The sequence below is a fragment of the Hemitrygon akajei genome, chromosome 6 (assembly GCF_048418815.1).
Source record: "Hemitrygon akajei chromosome 6, sHemAka1.3, whole genome shotgun sequence".
Lineage (NCBI taxonomy): Eukaryota > Metazoa > Chordata > Chondrichthyes > Myliobatiformes > Dasyatidae > Hemitrygon > Hemitrygon akajei.
Genome location: NC_133129.1, coordinates 65,860,809 through 65,880,306, shown reverse-complemented (window position 1 = coordinate 65,880,306; position 19,498 = coordinate 65,860,809). Strand labels below are relative to the sequence as shown.

Genomic DNA, 19,498 nt, shown 5'->3' with positions numbered 1-19,498 from the left:
TTGAAAAACTTCGCTCTAGACATGGTGTAGTGTCTAACAGCCACACAAGTGCATGTGACTGATGCTGGTTAGAAACTGTTCAACCACTCTCCTGTCCCAATTAAACAGCATAGTGTCTGAAATAAAATGAATCTCGGCTATTTTCTCAATTGTCTTTTGTTCATTAAGAATTGGCCCAAGTAAGCAGCTACCCCAATTAAACTTTGGCCCAATTAACCAGAATCCACTGTAAATCTACTCTACAGATAATTAGATCAAACTACTTATAAAGCAAACATTCTACAAGTTAAGATTAACTCTATTGAAGTCTTCATAGGGGAGTTGCTAATAAATCGGGTAGGAAATGCAGGAGAAAGCATTACCTAGCGAGTGGTGGAAAATGGAACTTGAACCCAGAGAATGTGTGAAGACCAGATGGATTTAAGTGGGAGAGATGAGAATATCAACGAAAACACATGCATGGAAGAACATGGTGCTGGGGTGAGATGAAGAGGCAAGGAGGAGACTTGCATGGAGCATGAATACAGGCTTAGATCCTCTGATCTGTTTTGGTGCTCTTGCTGTGGGGTCAATGAGATGGACTCTTGACCTCAGTTTTAATGACTTTGCACTTTATTGTCTCCCTGCACTGCACCTTCTCTGTAGCTGTCACACTTTATTCTGCATTCTGTTACTGTTTTTACTCGTACTACCTCAGTGCATTGTTACAATGAATCTTGGTATACGTGACTACAATAAATCAATTTCTCAATACCTAAGCAACAGCCAGACTGATTCAGTTTGGCTCCTTGAATTTGCCTCCTGCCTTGCTGTCTCTCTCTCTCTTTCTCTCTGCAGGAATTGGACAGGGAGTTCCCGTGGTGGCTCTCATTGTGGAAGGTGGACCTAACGTAATCTCCATCGTGCTAGAGTACCTTCGAGACACCCCACCTGTCCCAGTGGTGGTCTGTGATGGCAGTGGCCGGGCTTCAGACATCCTTGCCTTCGCCCACAAATATTCGGAGGATGGTGGGTAAGTGCCAGATTAAGAACAGACTGCCGTCCGATTTAAGCTCTTGATTCCGTGGAATGAGATAGTTGCTTATAGGACAGGGGTGTTCATGAGAGCAAGGAATGGACATAATGACAAGTACAGGAGAGAAACTCATGGGGGACCTGTTGAATTATACAACTGTCTGCCATTTAATCATTGATACAACAGTTGGAGTGTCTGCGGTCTCACAGAATCGTAGTCATAGAATCATACCGCTGGCAAACAGGCCCTTCTGCCCTGCTGATCCATGCTGATCAATATGCTCCATTCAAGCCAGTCTCATTTGCTAGCCTTAGCCCATAATCTTCTATAGCTTTCCAATCCATGTCCAATTGTCTTTTAAAGTTATCACAGTACCTGCCTCAACCACTTCCCCTGGCAGCTCATTCCAGGCCCTTTGTATAAAAAAGTTGTCCCTCAATTTCTCAATTTCCTATTAAATATTTACCCTCTCACCTTAAACCTGTACCCCCGAGTTCTTAATTCCCCAGCCCTATCATTCACCCTATCTATACCCCTCATGATTCTATATACTTCTGTAAGGTTATCTTTTATTCTTCTATGCTCCAAGGAGTAAGCCCTCGTCTGCCCAACCTCTCCGTATCATCCCTCAAGTCCTGTTAACATTCCTGTAAATCTTTTCTGTGCTTTCTAGTTTACTAGTGCCTTCCCAATAGCAAGGTGACTAACTAAAAGTGAATACAATACTGAACGCAGAGGTGAAGCAGAGGGGCATGGTCAGGCATTGATTCTTGGAAGTGTCTTCTTTTGACTCTGCATCACGCCAGACAACGGATTAAATTGAAAAGATCACCTGCACTTCTGGAGCGTTTCCATGGATCCGACCCTCACATCAAGCAGGCTACAAGCTCCAGCTTGTTGACAAGTCGGAACCTCCTCCCCTTTCCCATTCTACCATGTTAGGAACATGCTAGCCCACTGGAACTTCTGGCTTGATCGGACTTAGGTTGGATGTTCATGGAACAAGTCCAAATTCCACTGAGTGTAAGATTATAACTAGATCCAGTATAAACAGGTGATTTCCATAAAATACAATATCAAATATAGAACAGTACAACACAGGTAGAAACCCTTCAGCCCACAACTTTGTGTGAAACTAATTAAATTAGTAATTAACACTTAATTTATCTAATCCCTTCTGCCTACACAAAGACCTTATCCGTTTACTCTATGCATATTCATGTGCCTGTCTAAGAGCTTTCATAATCCTCTATCAGATTTGCCTCCACTACCCGTGCATTCCAGTCACCTACCAATCCCTATGTAAAAAACAAACATGCCCTGCACATCTCATTTGAATTTACCCCCTCTCGCCTTACATGTATGCTCTCTAGTATTAAGCATTTTGACCCTGGGAAAAAGATACTGGCTATCTTCTCAATCTCTATCAAGTCTTCCCTCTGCCTCCACTGCTCCAGAGAAAACAACCCTTGTTTGTCCAAATTCCCTTTGTACCACATGCCTTCTAATCCAGGCAGCATCCTGGCAAACCCCTTCTGCACCCTCTCCGAGGCCTCCAAATCCTTTTTATAATGGGATGACCAGAACTGAATGCAATACTCCAGGTATGGCCTAACCAAAGTTCTATAACTCCTAGAGAATTCCTGGGTATATCTGCTGGCAAAGATTGTTGCTGCGGGACAGACCAGTTCCCTAGGAAATTAACTACAATCAGAGACTGATAGAGGGAATGGGAACAGTGGAGTCTAGAAATTGTTGAGCAATGAGGAGTGGGGAGAGAGAGATAAGAAGTTTACATTGAAGGAAGACTATGGTGTCTGTAGGGTACAGTCTGGGAATTCAGGAGAATGGATAACCCAACCGAAACTGTGGAAGCCTGCTTTGAAAGTTATGATCATTGTCCTACCTCACAAGGATGAGACAGACAGACAGATAGACACGCACCTTGCAAATTACTCCCACCCTGTCACCTGTGCCACTTTCAAAGTTTGATCCTCTAGTTATGGGGAAATTAATTTCAACACATTGCCCTTTCAAAGGTTTCTCCAAGGCTTTGCATATTTTGTTCTGATCCCCTTTGTTCACCAACCATGATAGATTCACATCACACTTTCAGTCTCATGAAAATCTCATTAGGCTTCAGATTGTGCGTATGGAGTGCCAGGGTGAATGGGCCTTGAAACCGAGTTATGTACATAGCTGGGGCAGATCATCAAAACTTGTTTCAAGGAGATCAGTTGTAAAGAGCATGTTAAAGAGCAAAGGCTTACAGGTGGATTTTTCAATAACAATGTTCAAAATGAAGCGTGGAGGGGTGCAGTGGGACGGGGCAGATTTACCTATCTTTTACCTGAAAGCCACTTCTTGCATTTGCCCATGCCACTCAGAACTCTTAAATGTATTCAGTGACTGAGCTTCCACAGCCCTCTTGGTTAGAGAATTCCCACTCCTGGGTGAAGACATTTTTATTTATCCTGGATTGAGCAGGCAGCGGGGTTTCTTCCGAACCCCAGAGAACAGTGCAGGGTGGTGGTCTGAACAGTGCGGGGTGGTGGTCTGAACAGTGCAGGGTGGTGGTCTGAACAGTGCGGGGTGGTGGTCTGAACAGTGCAGGGTGGTGGTCTGAACAGTGCGGGGTGGTGGTCTGAACAGTGCAGGGTGGTGGTCTGAACAGTGCGGGGTGGTGGTCTGAACAGTGCGGGGTGGTGGTCTGAACAGTGCAGGGTGGTGGTCTGAACAGTGCGGGGTGGTGGTCTGAACAGTGCAGGGTGGTGGTCTGAACAGTGCGGGGTGGTGGTCTGAACAGTGCAGGGTGGTGGTCTGAACAGTGCGGGGTGGTGGTCTGAACAGTGCAGGGTGGTGGTCTGAACAGTGCGGGGTGGTGGTCTGAACAGTGCAGGGTGGTGGTCTGAACAGTGCGGGGTGGTGGTCTGAACAGTGCGGGGTGGTGGTCTGAACAGTGCAGGGTGGTGGTCTGAACAGTGCGGGGTGGTGGTCTGAACAGTGCAGGGGAAGCTTGGTGGTTTCTCCTAAGGCTGATCTAAACATAAAACATAAGGAGTAGGATTTGCCTTTGGCTTGGAGATGATTCTCGGTGTTCTCAGAAGCAAACTACTGCAGATACTTGCCCTGGGAATCTTGTTATCCCCTTCTTCCTCACATTTGCATTACATGCCCAAAGTTAAGGGTGCAATATGAGATGGCATCCTTTACTTTGCCCCATTCATTACATTATCATTATCAGAAGCTGCTCCTGGCATTACAAGAAAATGTCATTTGGCCCCTTGGGCACATGGAGGTGTTTATACTCCAGATAATTCTTCTCCCACTCTTCTTCATCCCAGTCCAGCAGCATCCCCTTCAATTTTGTCTCTCCACGTGTTTATCAAACTTGGGGAGGTGGGTGAGTGAGAGAGCCATGGTAGGTACTGGGGGTTAGTGATGGAGGGATTGGTGTATTGTGGTAAACACAAGGCAGCAAGGATATTGTTAATCTGCTGGATGGGGAGCAGATAGCTGAGGGAAAAAAGGTAAATTTAAACTTTCATTAGTGGGTCCCAGTCTGGTGCTCTACAACAAATACCTGGTTGTCCAGGGAATGCCCAACAATAGTTCCCTGGATTATGTAGTCTTATTTACCTCACTTTGTCAAATACACAGATGTATTAGTCACGATGGGAAATGGCCAGTGGAATTTCTTGAATGATATCTTGTGACCCAGAAATGGTCAATATCACATTTCAGTCCAAAAAAAGAATATTTTCAATCACATGCCATTGTAGTAAGCTACACCACTCAATCTAATTTGTAGGCCATGGTGTAGGACAGGACAATGACCTTTCATCTGACTATCTGAGACAACAGAATGCAAGAAGCTCATCAGACACTGGCTGCTGTGGCTTGGCTCCCAGGTACTCTGAGGAATCGCAATTGGCAACTGTGCCACGTGTGAGGTTGATAGTGAGGGAGAGGGTGGGAGGTGGTGTAAAGAAAGAGGTGATAATATTTGGGCCTGGTGCAGGGAAGTATTCTCAAGAAAAATGATCATGTGTCCAGGACGCTAAGCCAGAGAGTCGTAAGAAGTTAGTTTAGCACAGATTGCTCATTTATTATTTATAATGGCTTTGTTGAACTAATGAATATCTGAGTGAATCAACATGATTAACTTATTGACTTCTATCAAATCTAATACTTGAATGTAACAATCTGACTATAAAATATGATGTGATTAATCAGTAATGACATTTAAACCCAGGGATTAATGGTTACACTTTTCATCACTTTGTCTGAACAACAGATATTAATAGCTATATTTAAAGTTGCCTTTTCTCATTGTTTAAACCAAATTGGAATTACTAAAGTATTATTTTTAAGATGAACATTGGTTAACACAGTGGTATTGCATGAAATACCTTTGTAAGTTTTCTTCTCAGATCAAGGTGTAGTATTGAAAATATTGCCTAAATATTATAATGATTATGCTGAGAGTATCTTAGTTGCTGGTTATTATTCAACTTGTGCAGTGCAGAAATAATCTGACTATGTTACTGAAAAATTGCTGGATCCTGGAGCAAAAAGACAAGCTTGCGGAGGGCCTGAGCAGGTCTGGCAGGCAGCATGTGTGGTGAACAGTTGATGTTTCGGGTCAAAATCTTCCAGCAGCTCATTTTTGCTGTCGATTCCAACAGTTTGACTTAAGGCTCAGCAAAATGTTTGAGGTTGGCGGCATCAACTGAATATTTCAAAGCAGAAGTAGATCTGTGTATTAAGAATTACAGAAGCAAGGTGGGTGGATTGAATTGAGAGAGTGATCTAATTGAATGCTAAAGCAAGTTTATACCCTCCTTACAACTTCAATTTTCCAAAGCGTCACACCACAATCATAGAGTCAGACAGCACTGAAGCAGACTCCTTGGCCCAACTGGTCCATACTGGCCAATTTGCCTGTGTTGGGCCCATATCCCTCCAAAGCGTGTAAATTTGTAACAGATGCACAACCCACCTCTTGTCACCATGTCTTCTTAAAGGCTCTGTGATTTGTTTCTTGTGCATCACAGGGTGATAAATGAATCTTTGAGAGACCAGCTGCTCGTCACCATTCAGAAGACCTTCAACTACAGCCGCACTCAGGCTCAGCACCTCTTTATCATTTTAATGGAGTGCATGAAAAAGAAGGAATTGGTGAGTGCCGCAGCGTGTCTGTGAGCCCCACCCTGGGGGCAGTCTGAGGAGACATGGAGAGGAGCAAAAAGCAGACACACATTATAGGCTATTGGAGTTTATTTTCTCAAAATCCAGTCACAGGCAACATTATGCTCTTCCCAGCACAAATGTTATCATGGGGTGGAGGATCTTGTGGGTTAATTAATAGATTGAGGCAAAAGTGAAATTTCAAGTATTCATTAAACCTCAAGATATTGGCACAAACTTTCAACAACAAAGTCCATTTGGCACTCTGGCCTGTATATTCCCCATACCCCAAACTTACATTTACCAGGTTGGGAAACCCAAATACTGTGGCCTTGGCATGATCAGTGTCAGTAGATGATGTAATGGAATCACAAGACTGGGCCGGAACAAATTCCACCCACAAAACTCCTCCTGAACCCTGTTAGTACTGACAAAGATGTGCTCCATGCTTTGCCACCTGTCAAAGCTGCCCGGCTTCTTCTAATCTTCTCCAGCCTCAGTGATGTTCAGAAAGAATGATCAACTATTACAATTGAAATAAGCAATTATAAGTTTTTAAAAGATGTTTCTTTTGGGGACAATAGCTGCTACCAACAGAAGTCCAATTTTAATGATTACAAATATTAAACCAAACATAAATGCTTTAAAAGACTAACATCTAATATGACCCCATAACCATACAAATGATTGTGCTGGTGTTCCTTGGACAAGTATAGCAGTGCAGCATCCAAGAGAGATTCCCCAAGAATAGTGCTGGAGAACCTCAGGAAAATCCTACCCTGCTTCTGAAGATCATAGAAAATCCCAACAGTAGAGTACAACAGAGGATAAAATAGCAGAGGTCGGCAAGTCAGTCTGGAATTTCAGTGTCTTCCTTAAACTTCCTGACTGTATCAACACACTGAGGCACACTGATAGTTGATTTAAAACGGTCAGCAAAACTTGGCAAAATCTAGGCCAGGATTTTTTCTGGAATTATAAAAATGTGGAAATTATTAAATCATTTCATAGACCTTCTGCCACCTTTGCTACGATAATGTCAAAAAAGCCAGGGACAAGAATTCCGCACTGTAGTAAGGGGCTGTGAAAACTGATACAATAGTGATTTTTAAAATTCAATAAACGCATGAGAAGGAAACACAAAGCTCAAGGGGGAAGGGTTAATGTGTAGAACCAAGTTAGAATGAGCTGAATAGACTTCTGTTTATGTGAACCACTGTGATCTTAGAATAAGATATCAATTTAAACTGATTTGGTAACGTTTTCAAAGTTTCCCGCTAGTCATGCCATCCTCATTTCAAAACATTTCACCCTGACAATATAAGAAACTCCCTATTTAACAACACTGTGCAAGCACCTTCACCAGGAGGACATTGGTAGTTCAAGAAGACAGCTTACCACCACCTTCTCAAAGGCAGTTAGAGATGGGGAACGATTGCTGGCCTAGCCATCCTATAATTAATGTGAATGTTTGCAGATTTATTAGAATGTTGGTTCTGTTAAAGTTTTGAATGACATAACTGCTGTGTAGCGGTCACTTCTCAATTGTTCAGCAGCTGTCAGTGGAATCTCAGTCAAGCATATTCTATTTTCTGTTCAATTTATTTCATCATCCAGTGAAAAGTTTACAGAAAAATAGTATCAATTTTTTTTGAAATTTGTCGATACTGAGCAGCTGTGTTAAAAAGGTGTACAGATAACTTGAAGCTTCAGAATTTGACTTGCCAATCCATTCTATTATGAGAAACAGAAAGCTTGACTCTCTAGACTGCATTTATTTAAGTGTATGTGGGCTTTACAAGAAGTATCTGAAAGCCGCCCCAAACGTAACTAACCTAAAACCCAGTATAATTGAATCAGCTAACAGTCAAAAGGGAAATAACCAAGCATTTTAAGATCATAGGATTGCAAAAGAAGCCCTCTTCTGAGAAACAGATCCCTGAGAGCGTAGTACTCCCAGTTTATGCCACTTGCGTACACAATTCAACAGGCCTGTCATTAGCCATCGCCATGCCCTGCCTTCACTGATCTGTGGTAAAACTGTTTGGATAATTCTCAACCTTTAATAATATTTCTGTGACTGCTTTTATAAATTAAAACGGTTAGTATCAGCAATAGTACTACTACATTATTGCAGGAAGTTATCTCAGTCCTGAATATCCAGAGGATGGGATCAGTTATTCTTACTCTAACTAGCCTATGTGAACTCCAGATCCACCAAGATGGTTGACGTTTATCTGCCCAACAAACCACACATTTCAAAGGGATAATAAATTCTGGCTTCATCAGTGACACCCACGATGTGAATGAATGAAAAATGAACTTAAAACTGCAAAATATGTTTTTAAAGAGATGATCTAAATTTATTTAAGACATCATATCTTGTGTTAACCTCATAACGTGTAAAAGTTGGAGTTTGGCCCTTAGTTATCTCAGGTGAAGCTTGTTTTCATAGTTTCCTCTTCCCTCTATTTTCTTTGTCTTTTAATTCATCTCTTCATTTACCCTGCAAAAGGGCATCAGTAATGGATGCAGAAGAAGGCCATTCGGTCCCTTGAGTGCTCTACCACTTCATGACATTACGTTTGATCCTTTGCCTCAACACTTCCTGCTCAATCCCCACACATTTCCATTCCCTATGTTTATAAAAGTTTGTTTATCTTAACTTTAAACTACCCCTCCCTGATAACTATGCCTCTGTGACCCTCTTGGGAAAGAACTCCATAGATTTTGAATCCACCAAGTGAAGACATTTCTGTTCATCTCATTCCTAAATACTCAGCCCCATAGCCTGAGACTCTACCTATGTGGAAAGATACTTGGGCATAGTACCTTAAAGATCTGTAATCCTTGCTTGGTGTAATTGATGGATCAAGATGATCACATAATTTTATAACTTGGCCTTTAGTTCTGAAATGCAGTTTAACATGGTGAATAGAATTTTTATTGAGGGCTTGTAAATCTCATCCAAGAAAGTGAAATTATTTATAACAACAAAATATTTTTTCCTTCTACTTTGAAGAAAATTTGACTGACTTCCTTTGGTGGAATTCCCTAGATATAACAACATTCAAAATAGAACTATAAGTGGATCATTACTGATACTTCCACAGAATGCATGCACTCAATATTTGCAAAGTTTTTCAGCTGATTAATTTGTAAACAAAATGAATGCATGTTTCTCAAAAATTCTGCTTCTGCATGTTTGCAGCATATTTGTGATCAGCAATTTGAGATTTCATTGATTAATTATATGTCAAGTGTAGTAATTGGACTTTACCAGCAGCCTAATCGCCAATATTTGTGTCTGATCTTAACAATAAGCTTAATGAGATCAATTAGCTGCTGTTACCCACAGCTGTGTTGCTGTGGAGATGCTGTTGCTGGTTAGAAACCAAGCCAGATTTGGGTTTTATAACATTGTTGTTATATTACAGGAGAGCGCTGGGCAACTTCCAATAGGAAATTTTAAAAAAGAATACTGGTCTTGGGTTGTTGCAAATGCAATCAAAAGTAAACAGCCCTAGCTGTAATTGTTACAGAACTCAGAAGACTGATAATGCAAGATGTGGGGATGGCATTATAGGAGTTGAATATCCTTAGTGAAAATGAAAACAAAAGCACAGATGCTGGAAATCTGAAATAAAAATTGAATGCTGGAAATACTCAGGAGGTCAGGCAGCATCTGTGGAAGCAGAAACAGTTAACATTTCAGGCTGAGAGCCAGAAATATTAACTCCTTTTCTCTTTTCCATAGATGCTCCCTGAGTACTTCCAGCATTTTGTGTTTTTTATTTTGATGGATCACATTGTATCTTTCTCTTATGAATTAGTTGCACTGATCAAAGTTAGTGCATGGTAACAACTTTCATTTGTATACTACCTCTAATATAGTTGAACATCCACCCACACTTCACAGGAACTTTACAATACAAAAACTGACAACTAAAGTCATATTAATGAAAATGGGAGAAGCACAAGAATCCAAACTGTCAAATCAATCATGCTCAGTAGTTTTTTCTAAGTGATAAAGATTTGTTTTCTTCCCAATTTGTATATTATATCTTCTTTATTGCAAGCAGTTCATTTTTCTTCTGTGTAAGTGAGCTGTTTTGTGTTCTTTATTGTACTTTGTATTTTGAATGCTATGATGTATTATTTGCTGTGATTTTGTGAGCTTTTATTACTATATTTTTAATTATTTAATCATAATTATTGGTGTATGATTTTTCTTTATAAAAAAATAATTAAACATCCTATCTTTGTGTTTTGTTAATATGCAAATGTAAATGCAGAAAGTCTTCGCAATCAGACAATGAACCAACAACAGACAGGTTGTTGCAATGCAAGAGAGTGGGTGCAGGTTATCCTCTGATTTCATTCCTCTTTCACCCAGGGGAGATTGAAAGAGACTGTTTATGTTAACAAAATACAATAGGAACAGTTCCACCCAGACTTTCTCATTGACTTTCTCTAGGAAAAAAGCAGCCTAAAATTGTTAAAACTATGAAAATATTTTGCCACGTGCCTACTACAGCACTAGGAATTAGTTATGCATAAAAATAATTTGGAATTCAGGAGAATTCTTTCCACCCAGGGCGTGGTGAGAGTGTGGAGCTCACTCCCCAGGAAGCGGGTGACGGAAATGGAGTGGAGTAGGATGAAGGTTGTTAGAGAATAAAATCTAGTATTGACCAAGTGGTTTATTTCTAGTTTGGATTTTATGCATTGTTCTTGTCAAAATCTGTGGAAAGAAGAGAGGCATCTTGGAGTCCAGAACCATAGATCACTCAAAGTTTCTGCAAAGTTGATAGGTGCTTAAGAAGCATATGGTGCGCTGGTCCTCATTAATCAGGGGATTGAGATCATGGGCTGTGAGGTAAGGTTGCAGCTCAATAAAACTCTGGTTAGACCACACTTGGAGTATTGTGTTCAGTTCATTATAGAAAGGATGTGGAAGCTTTTGAGAGGGTGCAGAGGAGATATAGCAGCGTGTTGCCTGGATTAGAGAGCATGTCTTATGAGGAAAGTTTGAATGAGCTGGGGGTTTTCTCTTTGGAGTGGAGGAAGGTGAAAGGCAACTTGGCTGAGGTGACACACAAAATGTTGGAGGAATTCAGCAGGTCAGGCAGCATCTATGCAAATGAATAAACAGTCAATGTTTTGGGCAGATCCTTCTTTAGGACTGGAAAGGAAGGGGGAAGATGACAGAATAAAAATGTGGGAGGGGAGGGGAAGGAGATTAGATAGAAGGTGATAGGTGAAGCCAAGTGAGTAGGAAAGGTATAGGGCTGTAGAGGAAGGAATCTGATAGAAGAGGAGAGGACCATAGAAGAAAGTAAAGGAGGCAGGGCCACAGGGGGAGGTGATGGGCAGATGAGAAGAAGTAAGGGGTCAGAGTGAGGAATAAAAGAAAGGGGGAGAGGGAGGGAGGGAATTTTTTTTAACCAGATAGAGAAATCGATATTCATGCCATCAGTTTGGAGGCTACCCAACTGGAATATAAGGTGTTGCCCTTCCAATCTGAGGGTGGCCTTATCTTGGCAAAGGAGGCAGCCATGGACCGACAATTCAGAATGGGAATGGAAATCTTTAGCCATTGGGAAGTTTCGCTGTCGGTGGAAGAAGCTGAGGTGCTCGACAAAGCCGTCCTCCAGTTTACCACAGATCGCACCAGTGTAGAGGAGACTGCATTGGGAGCAGCGGACAAAATAGACAACCCCAGAAGACTCACAGGTGAAGTGTTGCCTCACCTGGAAGGACTGTTTGGCATCCTGAATGGAGGTGAGGGTGAGGGAGGAGGTGATTGTACAGGTGTAGCACTTTGGCTGTTTGCATGGATAAGTGCTGGGAGGGAGATTTGTGGGAAGGGATGAATGTACAAGGGAATCACAGAAGGAGCGATTCCTGTTTAGTGTGTAGGATCTCCCTTGGAGATAGCAGAAGTTGAGGAGAAAGATGTTTTGGATGCAGAGGCTCATGGGGTGGTAGGCAAGGACAAGAGGAACTCTTATCACTGTTAAGGTGACAGGAAGATGTGGTTTGATGTGTATAAGATTATGAAAGACCTAGATAAGAGTGGACAGTCAGCACCTTTTTCCCAGGGTAACAATAGCCAATACCAGAGGACATCCATTTAAGGTGAGTGGAGGAAAGTTTAGGGAAGATGTCAGAGGTAAGTTTTTTTTTACACAGTGAGTATTAAGTGCCAGGAACACACTTCCAGGGTGGTGATAGACGTTGATACAATGGGGAGGTATAAGTAGGCAGGCTGTAAGAAAAATGGAAGGTTAAGGTCTATGTAAAAGGGAAGGGTTAGATTTATATAGATCAGCACAATGTTGTGGGCCCAAGGGCCCATACTATGCTAAACTCTTCTATGTTCTAATATGCAGAAACAAGAACAGTCCTCTGCCAATGTCCTTTCCACACAGACTGTACTGTTATGTTTTGTAATTTCAAAATATTAAACTAAATCAAAGGAAAACAAGAGAGCTGGAGATGTGAGTCTAACTTAGTGTTTGATATTAAGTAAGGCACACACATATCACATAGCATCATGACATATGCAGTTCACATATTTTTACATATAACCATATTGATTTATGTAAACAATAAAGGATGATTAGTCAAACAATATTACTCAAATATAACTGCAATATTAAGTACACAACAATCCTCCCTGCTTAGCTATAAACTCCAACTCAATATAGAATGCATCCCAAATATATACTCTGTATGCTATACAAGTTCTGTGCAGACGTCCACAGCATACTAAAATTTAAACAGTCCCATTCAAGCCTGAAGATTTCATCGCTGTGAAGGTTTTCTTCCTCTTGTGGAATGTCTTTCCTGACAAGGGAGGTCACTCTGCTTGGCAGGTAAGATTTGTAGCTGCAAAGCAACCTCAGGTTGTAGGATTTGTCTCTGAGACTGCGGGTAGTGCTTCCGACACCTCTGGATACTTCTCTTTTTCTTGGCTTTTCCTTCTGGATCTACTTCAATCTTGCTCTTTCCTTTCCTTTTTCTCTCTAGGAAATGCAACTTTGGAAAGTGCATTTAATTCACTGCAGTATTCTTTTATTAATCCTTAATTGCTCCCTTTACAATTTGATGTCTCCTCTTAGTTTCCTCTTCTATAACGTCATCTGGCGAATCCTCTGATTTAGTATCTCCATTGACTACTTTCTTTTTGGCCTTCCACTCATCCAGCTGGGCTTTGGTCTTTGCATCTGCTTTTACAATCATTTTAATGTACTTAATGAATGCTTACAGCTTTCCTGAAGCTGGTTGAACTCCAATCTAGCCACATTTCACAAGTACTTGCTATATTAACATATCAGAAGCTTTCTCAAAGATATTACCCACAAAAACTGTTGAGGTTGGACCACCGATTTCACCACTTTCATGATTCATATGAGTAACATGGTCTTTCGCTAGTCCAAATACGCTTTCCAACCAGAAGCACAGAGGCTGGCATCAAAACCCGTTTGGCCTCTGTTGGACAATGGTTCATGGTGTACTACATGGAGACAGCTGTGGCATCATCCAGTACTTTTCTTAATTTGCTTTCAGTTGGCTTCACTGCTGGAATGTGGCATGCATCTGCTGGATGGATCTTCAATCAAGTTGTTGTTGTCTTAGCTGTTCATGACCCCGCAGTGCTGGCCCTCCTGAGTTTACCATACATAAGCTGTGTGGCTTGTTTATTCTTGGATTTCACTGTCACGAATGTCATTCCCACAGGAGTTATCCTTTCTCCAGTATACGTTCTTAGTTGGATATCTGCAGGCTTCTGTTTAGTATCTTTGAAATGCCACTCCAACTAATTTTGTGGAATGACTGAAACAGCCAAGCCAGTGTCCAATTCCATTCTAATTAATTTGCCTTTCACTTCTGGTGTCAGGCATATTGCTTGTCTGTTGTTAACTTTCACATTGTAAATCTCAAGGTTACCCTGTGTTACTCTGATCATTATCAGGTTTTTCATCAACAGCATGCAGAGTAGTGCTCTTTTTGAAACTGCTACTTACATCTTTAGCTTTTTCTTTTCTATGTGCATTCGATTTATTTTTCTCTGCCTGACATGCTCTTTGTAAGTGTCCTACTTTGTGCATTTTCTTCATTTTGCCCTGAAATCTACATTGGTCTGGTGTATATAAGCCCTGGACACAGTGGTTCAGTGAGGCCTGTTTCTGTTTAGACATTGCAATTTTGTTTATGCTCTTTCATTCCTGACTGCAACTCAGTTGTGTCTCTTTCTGCTAATTCCATTGATACAGTAATTTCAACTGCTCCTTTAAATGTAAGTTGTGCTTCAGTTAGGAACTGTTTTTGAATGTTTTCTTGTAAGATTCCACAAACTAAACAATCTCTCAGTACATCAGTAAGCCAATAATTGAACTGACATTGCTCAATCTCTTCAATTCAGCCACATACACTGAAATGGACTTTCCATCCTTTTGATTCTGCATATGAAACCTAAAGGATTCTGTGATCAATAATGGTTTTGGTTTTAAATGCTCCTGCATTACTTTCACAATATCAGCAAAGCTCATTTCTGCTGGTTTGGTTGGGGCAGCTAAACTTTGAAGCTAACTGTATGCCTTTAAACTCAATACACTCTGCAAAATTGACACACATTATTTAATTTGCTTCAAAATACTATTTAATTAGCTCAGTATACATGAGCCAGTTACCTGTTGTGCAATCAAACATGTCAATCTTTCCGATGTAGCCAGTTATTTCTGCTCTTTTTTAAATGATTATTATCCACTGGTACTCACTCTTTATAAACCCAAGAATTATTCCGTTTTGTGCCTTTTTTAAAAACTCGACAGTCACTGCCCTTGCTGGGCAGCATTTTTTTACTCACTGTTCCATGTTGTGCCTATTCATGCTTTGAAAGTTTGCTGTGCTTCATCAGGCTGATAGTCAGCTGGGGTTTATTTTATTACCTTACTGTTCTGTTTTGTAACTTCAAAACATTAAACTATTTCAAAGGAATACAAATCTAACTTCATGTTTTACTTTAAGTGAAGTGCACACATATCACATGGTAGTGTCATGACATTTGCAACTCACATGTAACCATAATGCATTATGTAAATGACAAACAATGCTTAATCAAACAATATATTTACAAGATTACTCAAATATTTCTGAAATATTAAATACACAACATGTATATCACATCAAACACTGTCAAAGTCAATCCCCTTTCTTTTTAAAAGTAGATCCCCTGGAAAATCTCCTTCATTCTTAGCAATATCTCCAGATTCATTTGAGCAAACCGACCTTTAGTTTGAAAGTAATTATTCATAATGTTGGAGCAATATCTTGTGAACAACCAACTTGAGATTAATTTGATTAATTAGCATTTTAAACCCCAGTAAATGTCTGTGTGGTTTGAATCCAGTAAGATAAATCCTAGACTATGATACCACAAGGTAGACAGGCTCATCTAAAACATTGTCACTTCTTCTCTTACTTACACCAAGTCTCTTCCACCTGCCAACCCACTGCTTGCTATCTAATGGCAACACCCACCGTATTGCCTCTGCAGGCAACATCTCCATTTTAAAATTCAATCCGGTGCTCATCTCCTGAATTTCATTGAATATCACCTTAAGAGGGAGCAATAAAGCACATGTTAGTCAGTCAAAACTTTCTCATGACAATGGCTACAAACAATAACAACAAATCATAAGGATCGGAAATATCTCTTGGTGTTTCACAGAGTTATTAAGAACATAGAACAGTACAGCACAGCGCAGGTAAAGTAAATAGTGCCAATAAGTGGCAACTCTTTGCCTGCAGCTCTGAACCATCAAATATTCCTGCTTAGGACGAATACAGCTGAAATCCATAGTCACAGCCATGGGTTCTTCAGAAAGCAGCATCGTTTGAAGACTTTTTAAGAAGTCTATTGATGCTCAAAATTGACAGGCCTCACACAGTAGACTCGGGTCTCGAGTGCAGTACCCTTTTAAGAATAAGTGAGTGGGGATGCCACACTGGTCTACAGGTACAATTGAAATGCAGAGGCCTTTGACTTCCACTTCACACTATGCTGCTTGCAAAGGTACAATCTTTGGTAAATAAAAACAAAGACCTCAGAGCAAGGTTGCTGTACCAGAGGCGGCTGCGTTCTGTGCTTCATGGAAATGACTCACACTGGCAATTTCAGACGCTGCGCTACACCGTGATGACCTCACCGTTCTCCACAAAGACCGGACAGCTCAGTCCTTTTAAAGGCAAGGAAGGAGGAGTATGCTTTATGATTAACTCATCGTGGTGCACAACCATGTTTCAATCCTGCTTGCCTGACCTGGAACACCTAACAGTCAAACATTGTCCAGTTTATCTGCTGAGGGAGTTTTCCACTGTCATCCTGTTAGCAGTGTACATTCCACCTCAGGTCAGCGCCAGGCAGTCACTGGAGTGCCGAGCAATGTAATCAGTAGACACAAAACAGCACATGCTGATGTCTTCCCTATCATCGTGGGAGATTTCAACCAGCCATCTTGAAGAAGTCTCTGAACAAATAGTAACAGCATATCACCTGTGGAACCAGAGGAGCCAATGCACTCGACCACGGTTATACCACCAACAAGAACACTTACCGAGCCATCCCACATCCACGAAAGTCCAATCATCTGGCTGTACTTCTACTCCCAGTATTTAGGCAAAGACTTAACACACTGGAACAGCGGAGAGGACCAAGGAAAGCATGGGAGCACTTGCAGGATTGCTTTGAGTTGAGGGACTGGACAACATTCATGGATTCATCTTCGAGTTTGAATGAGTATACCATAGTTGTCACATCATCAGGACCTGTGTAGATATGTATATGCCTTCGAGAACGTACCAGACATGCCCACGGACGAGACAGGAGATTCGTAGTCCGCTGCTGAGGACCGGACCTGTGGCATTCCGGAGCTATACAATCTACGGGTGGCTATTTTAAGGGTAGAAACACAATTCCAATTGAGGTTTGAAACAGAATCGGATGCACGTCAGCTCTGGCAGGGTTTGCAGGCCATTACTTCCTATACAGATAAACCTAACATCATGAATGGTTGTGATGCTTCAATCCCAGATGAACTCAATATCTTTTAGGCATAGGTGTATTTCCCTGCAGCACCTGGTGATTCTCTGATCTCTGTCACAGAGGCCAACATCAGAACATCTTTCAAGAGGTACCAGGTCCTGATGGTGTACCAGGAAGAGCTCTGAAAACCTGTGCCAATCAACTGGCAGGAGTTCAGCCACACTGGACATCTTCAAGCTCTCACTCCTGCAGTCAGAGGCTCCCACCTCCTTCAAAAGGGTAACAATCATACTAGTGCCCAAAAAGAACAGGGTGAGCTGCCTCACCACAAATTGCCAAGTGGCACTCTCATCTACTGTGATGAAGTTCTTTGAGAGGTTGGCTAGAATCAACTTCTACTTAAGCGAGGACCTGGACCTGCTGCAATGTGCCTGTCACCACAAAAGGTCTACAGTGGATGCAATATCACTGGCCGTCCACTCGGCCTTGGATCCCCTGGACAAAAGTAACACCTACATCAGGCTGCTGTCTATTGACTACAGATCAATGTTCAACACAGTCTTACCCTCAATTCCAATCAACAAGCTCTGTACCTCCTTCTGCAACTGGATCTTTGACTTCCTCACCAGGAGACCTCAGACTGTGCGAATCGTACTTACGTCTTCTCCTTTCTGACAATCAACACTGGCACTCCTCAAGGACACACGCTTAGCCCACTGCTTTATTCTCTCTACACCCATGATTTTGTGGCCAGGCACAGCTCAAGTGCTATCAGTTTGCTGATGACACAGCTATTGTTGACAGAATTTCAGATGGTGACAAGGAAGTGTACTTGAATGTGATAGATCAGCTGGTTGAGTGGTGTTGCAACAACAAACGCACTCAATGTCAGTAAGACCAAAGATTTGTCTGTAGACTTCAGGGACAGTGAACGAGGGAACATAAACCACTCCTCATTGAAGTGGAAGAAAAGCAATTTCAATTTATGGGTATCAACATCTCTGAGGATCGATGCTGGGCTCAACATATCAATGCAGCTACTAAGCAGGCACAACAGTGGCTACTTTCATTAGGAGTTTGAGGAGATTTGGTATGATCACAAAGACACTTGTAAATTTCTACAGATATTCCGTGGAGGGCATTCTAACTGGTTGCATCACCATCTGGTATGGAGGGGCCACTGCACAGGATCAGAAAAAGCTGCAGAAAGCTGTAAACTCAGCCAGTTCCATCATGGGCACTAACCTCTCCAGAATCCAGGATGTCTTCAAAGGGTGATGCCTTAAAAAGGCAGTATCCATCCATCAGGGAGGAGGTGCAGGAGCCTGAATACCACAACAATGTTTCAGCTTCTTCCCCTCCACCATCAGATTTCTGAATAGATAATGAACCCATGAACACCACCTCAGTATTTCTTCCTCTCTGTCTGCACTACTTAATTTATTTAATTTATATATTTTTAAAATTTAGTTTTTATATATTGTAATTTATAGTTTTCATTATTATACACTGCAATGTATTGCTGCCACAAAACGACAAATTTCATGATTAATACCTGAGATATTAAATCTGATTCTGATCTGATTACAGGTCCTTCAGCCCCAATATTGTGCCAACTTTTTGACAGGACAAACTTGGGTTGTTTTCCCTGGCGAGTCTGAGGCTGAGGGGCGACCTGATAGAAGGTTATAAAATTACAAGAGACATAGATAGGTCAGGTAATCAGAATCCTTTCACTTGGGTGGAAAGGTCAAGTGTATTTTAGGAGGGTGGGAGTTCAATGAAAACTTCGGTTTTTTTAGGAATTAGGAATGAGCTTCAGGGGTATTGGTAGAGACAGAAACAATAGTCACATTTAAGAAACTGTTTAACACATGACTATGCAGGGATGCAGGCAGAAGAGAACTAGTTTAATTCCGCTTTATGTTCTGTTCAGGCCCCGTGGTCTGAAGGGCTTTTTCCTGGTGTGTAGTGTTCTGTTATCTATGCACAATGTTCTAGGACTTGAAGCCAAGAATATTAGGGCAGGTGAATAAAATCTTGGTCAAGGATGTATACTTAATGGGAGACTGAAATAATTAGAAAGAGACAAGGGAGTTTCAGAAAGGAATTCCAGAATTTACAGCTATTTTTGTTGGATTGATTGCGAATGTTGCTTTGTAAAATTTTCAGAGAAAGAAAAACAGTGTAAGTGAGAGTGAGGGAGGTATAATCACAGGGAATGTAAAAGAGAGAAGAGA

The 19,498-nt window shown here is 41.3% G+C and overlaps 1 protein-coding gene across 16 annotated transcripts in view; it reads left to right on the top strand.

Annotated features, from left to right (window-relative positions):
- trpm3 (transient receptor potential cation channel, subfamily M, member 3) overlaps positions 1-19,498 on the top strand; it is a 501,544-nt gene that overhangs the window by 356,353 nt on the left and 125,693 nt on the right. For 15 of the 16 annotated variants that reach the window (XR_012099271.1, XM_073048536.1, XM_073048531.1 and 12 more), the window contains exons 7-8: positions 838-1,012; positions 6,073-6,196. Coding sequence is in view for 15 of the 16 variants with exons in the window: in XM_073048536.1 (XP_072904637.1) it covers positions 838-1,012; positions 6,073-6,196 (299 nt within the window). In the remaining variant the exon portion in view is untranslated. Of the gene's footprint in view, positions 1-837; positions 1,013-6,072; positions 6,197-9,642; positions 13,767-19,498 lie in introns of those variants that run through there. The other variant, XM_073048541.1, reaches the window with a different exon arrangement.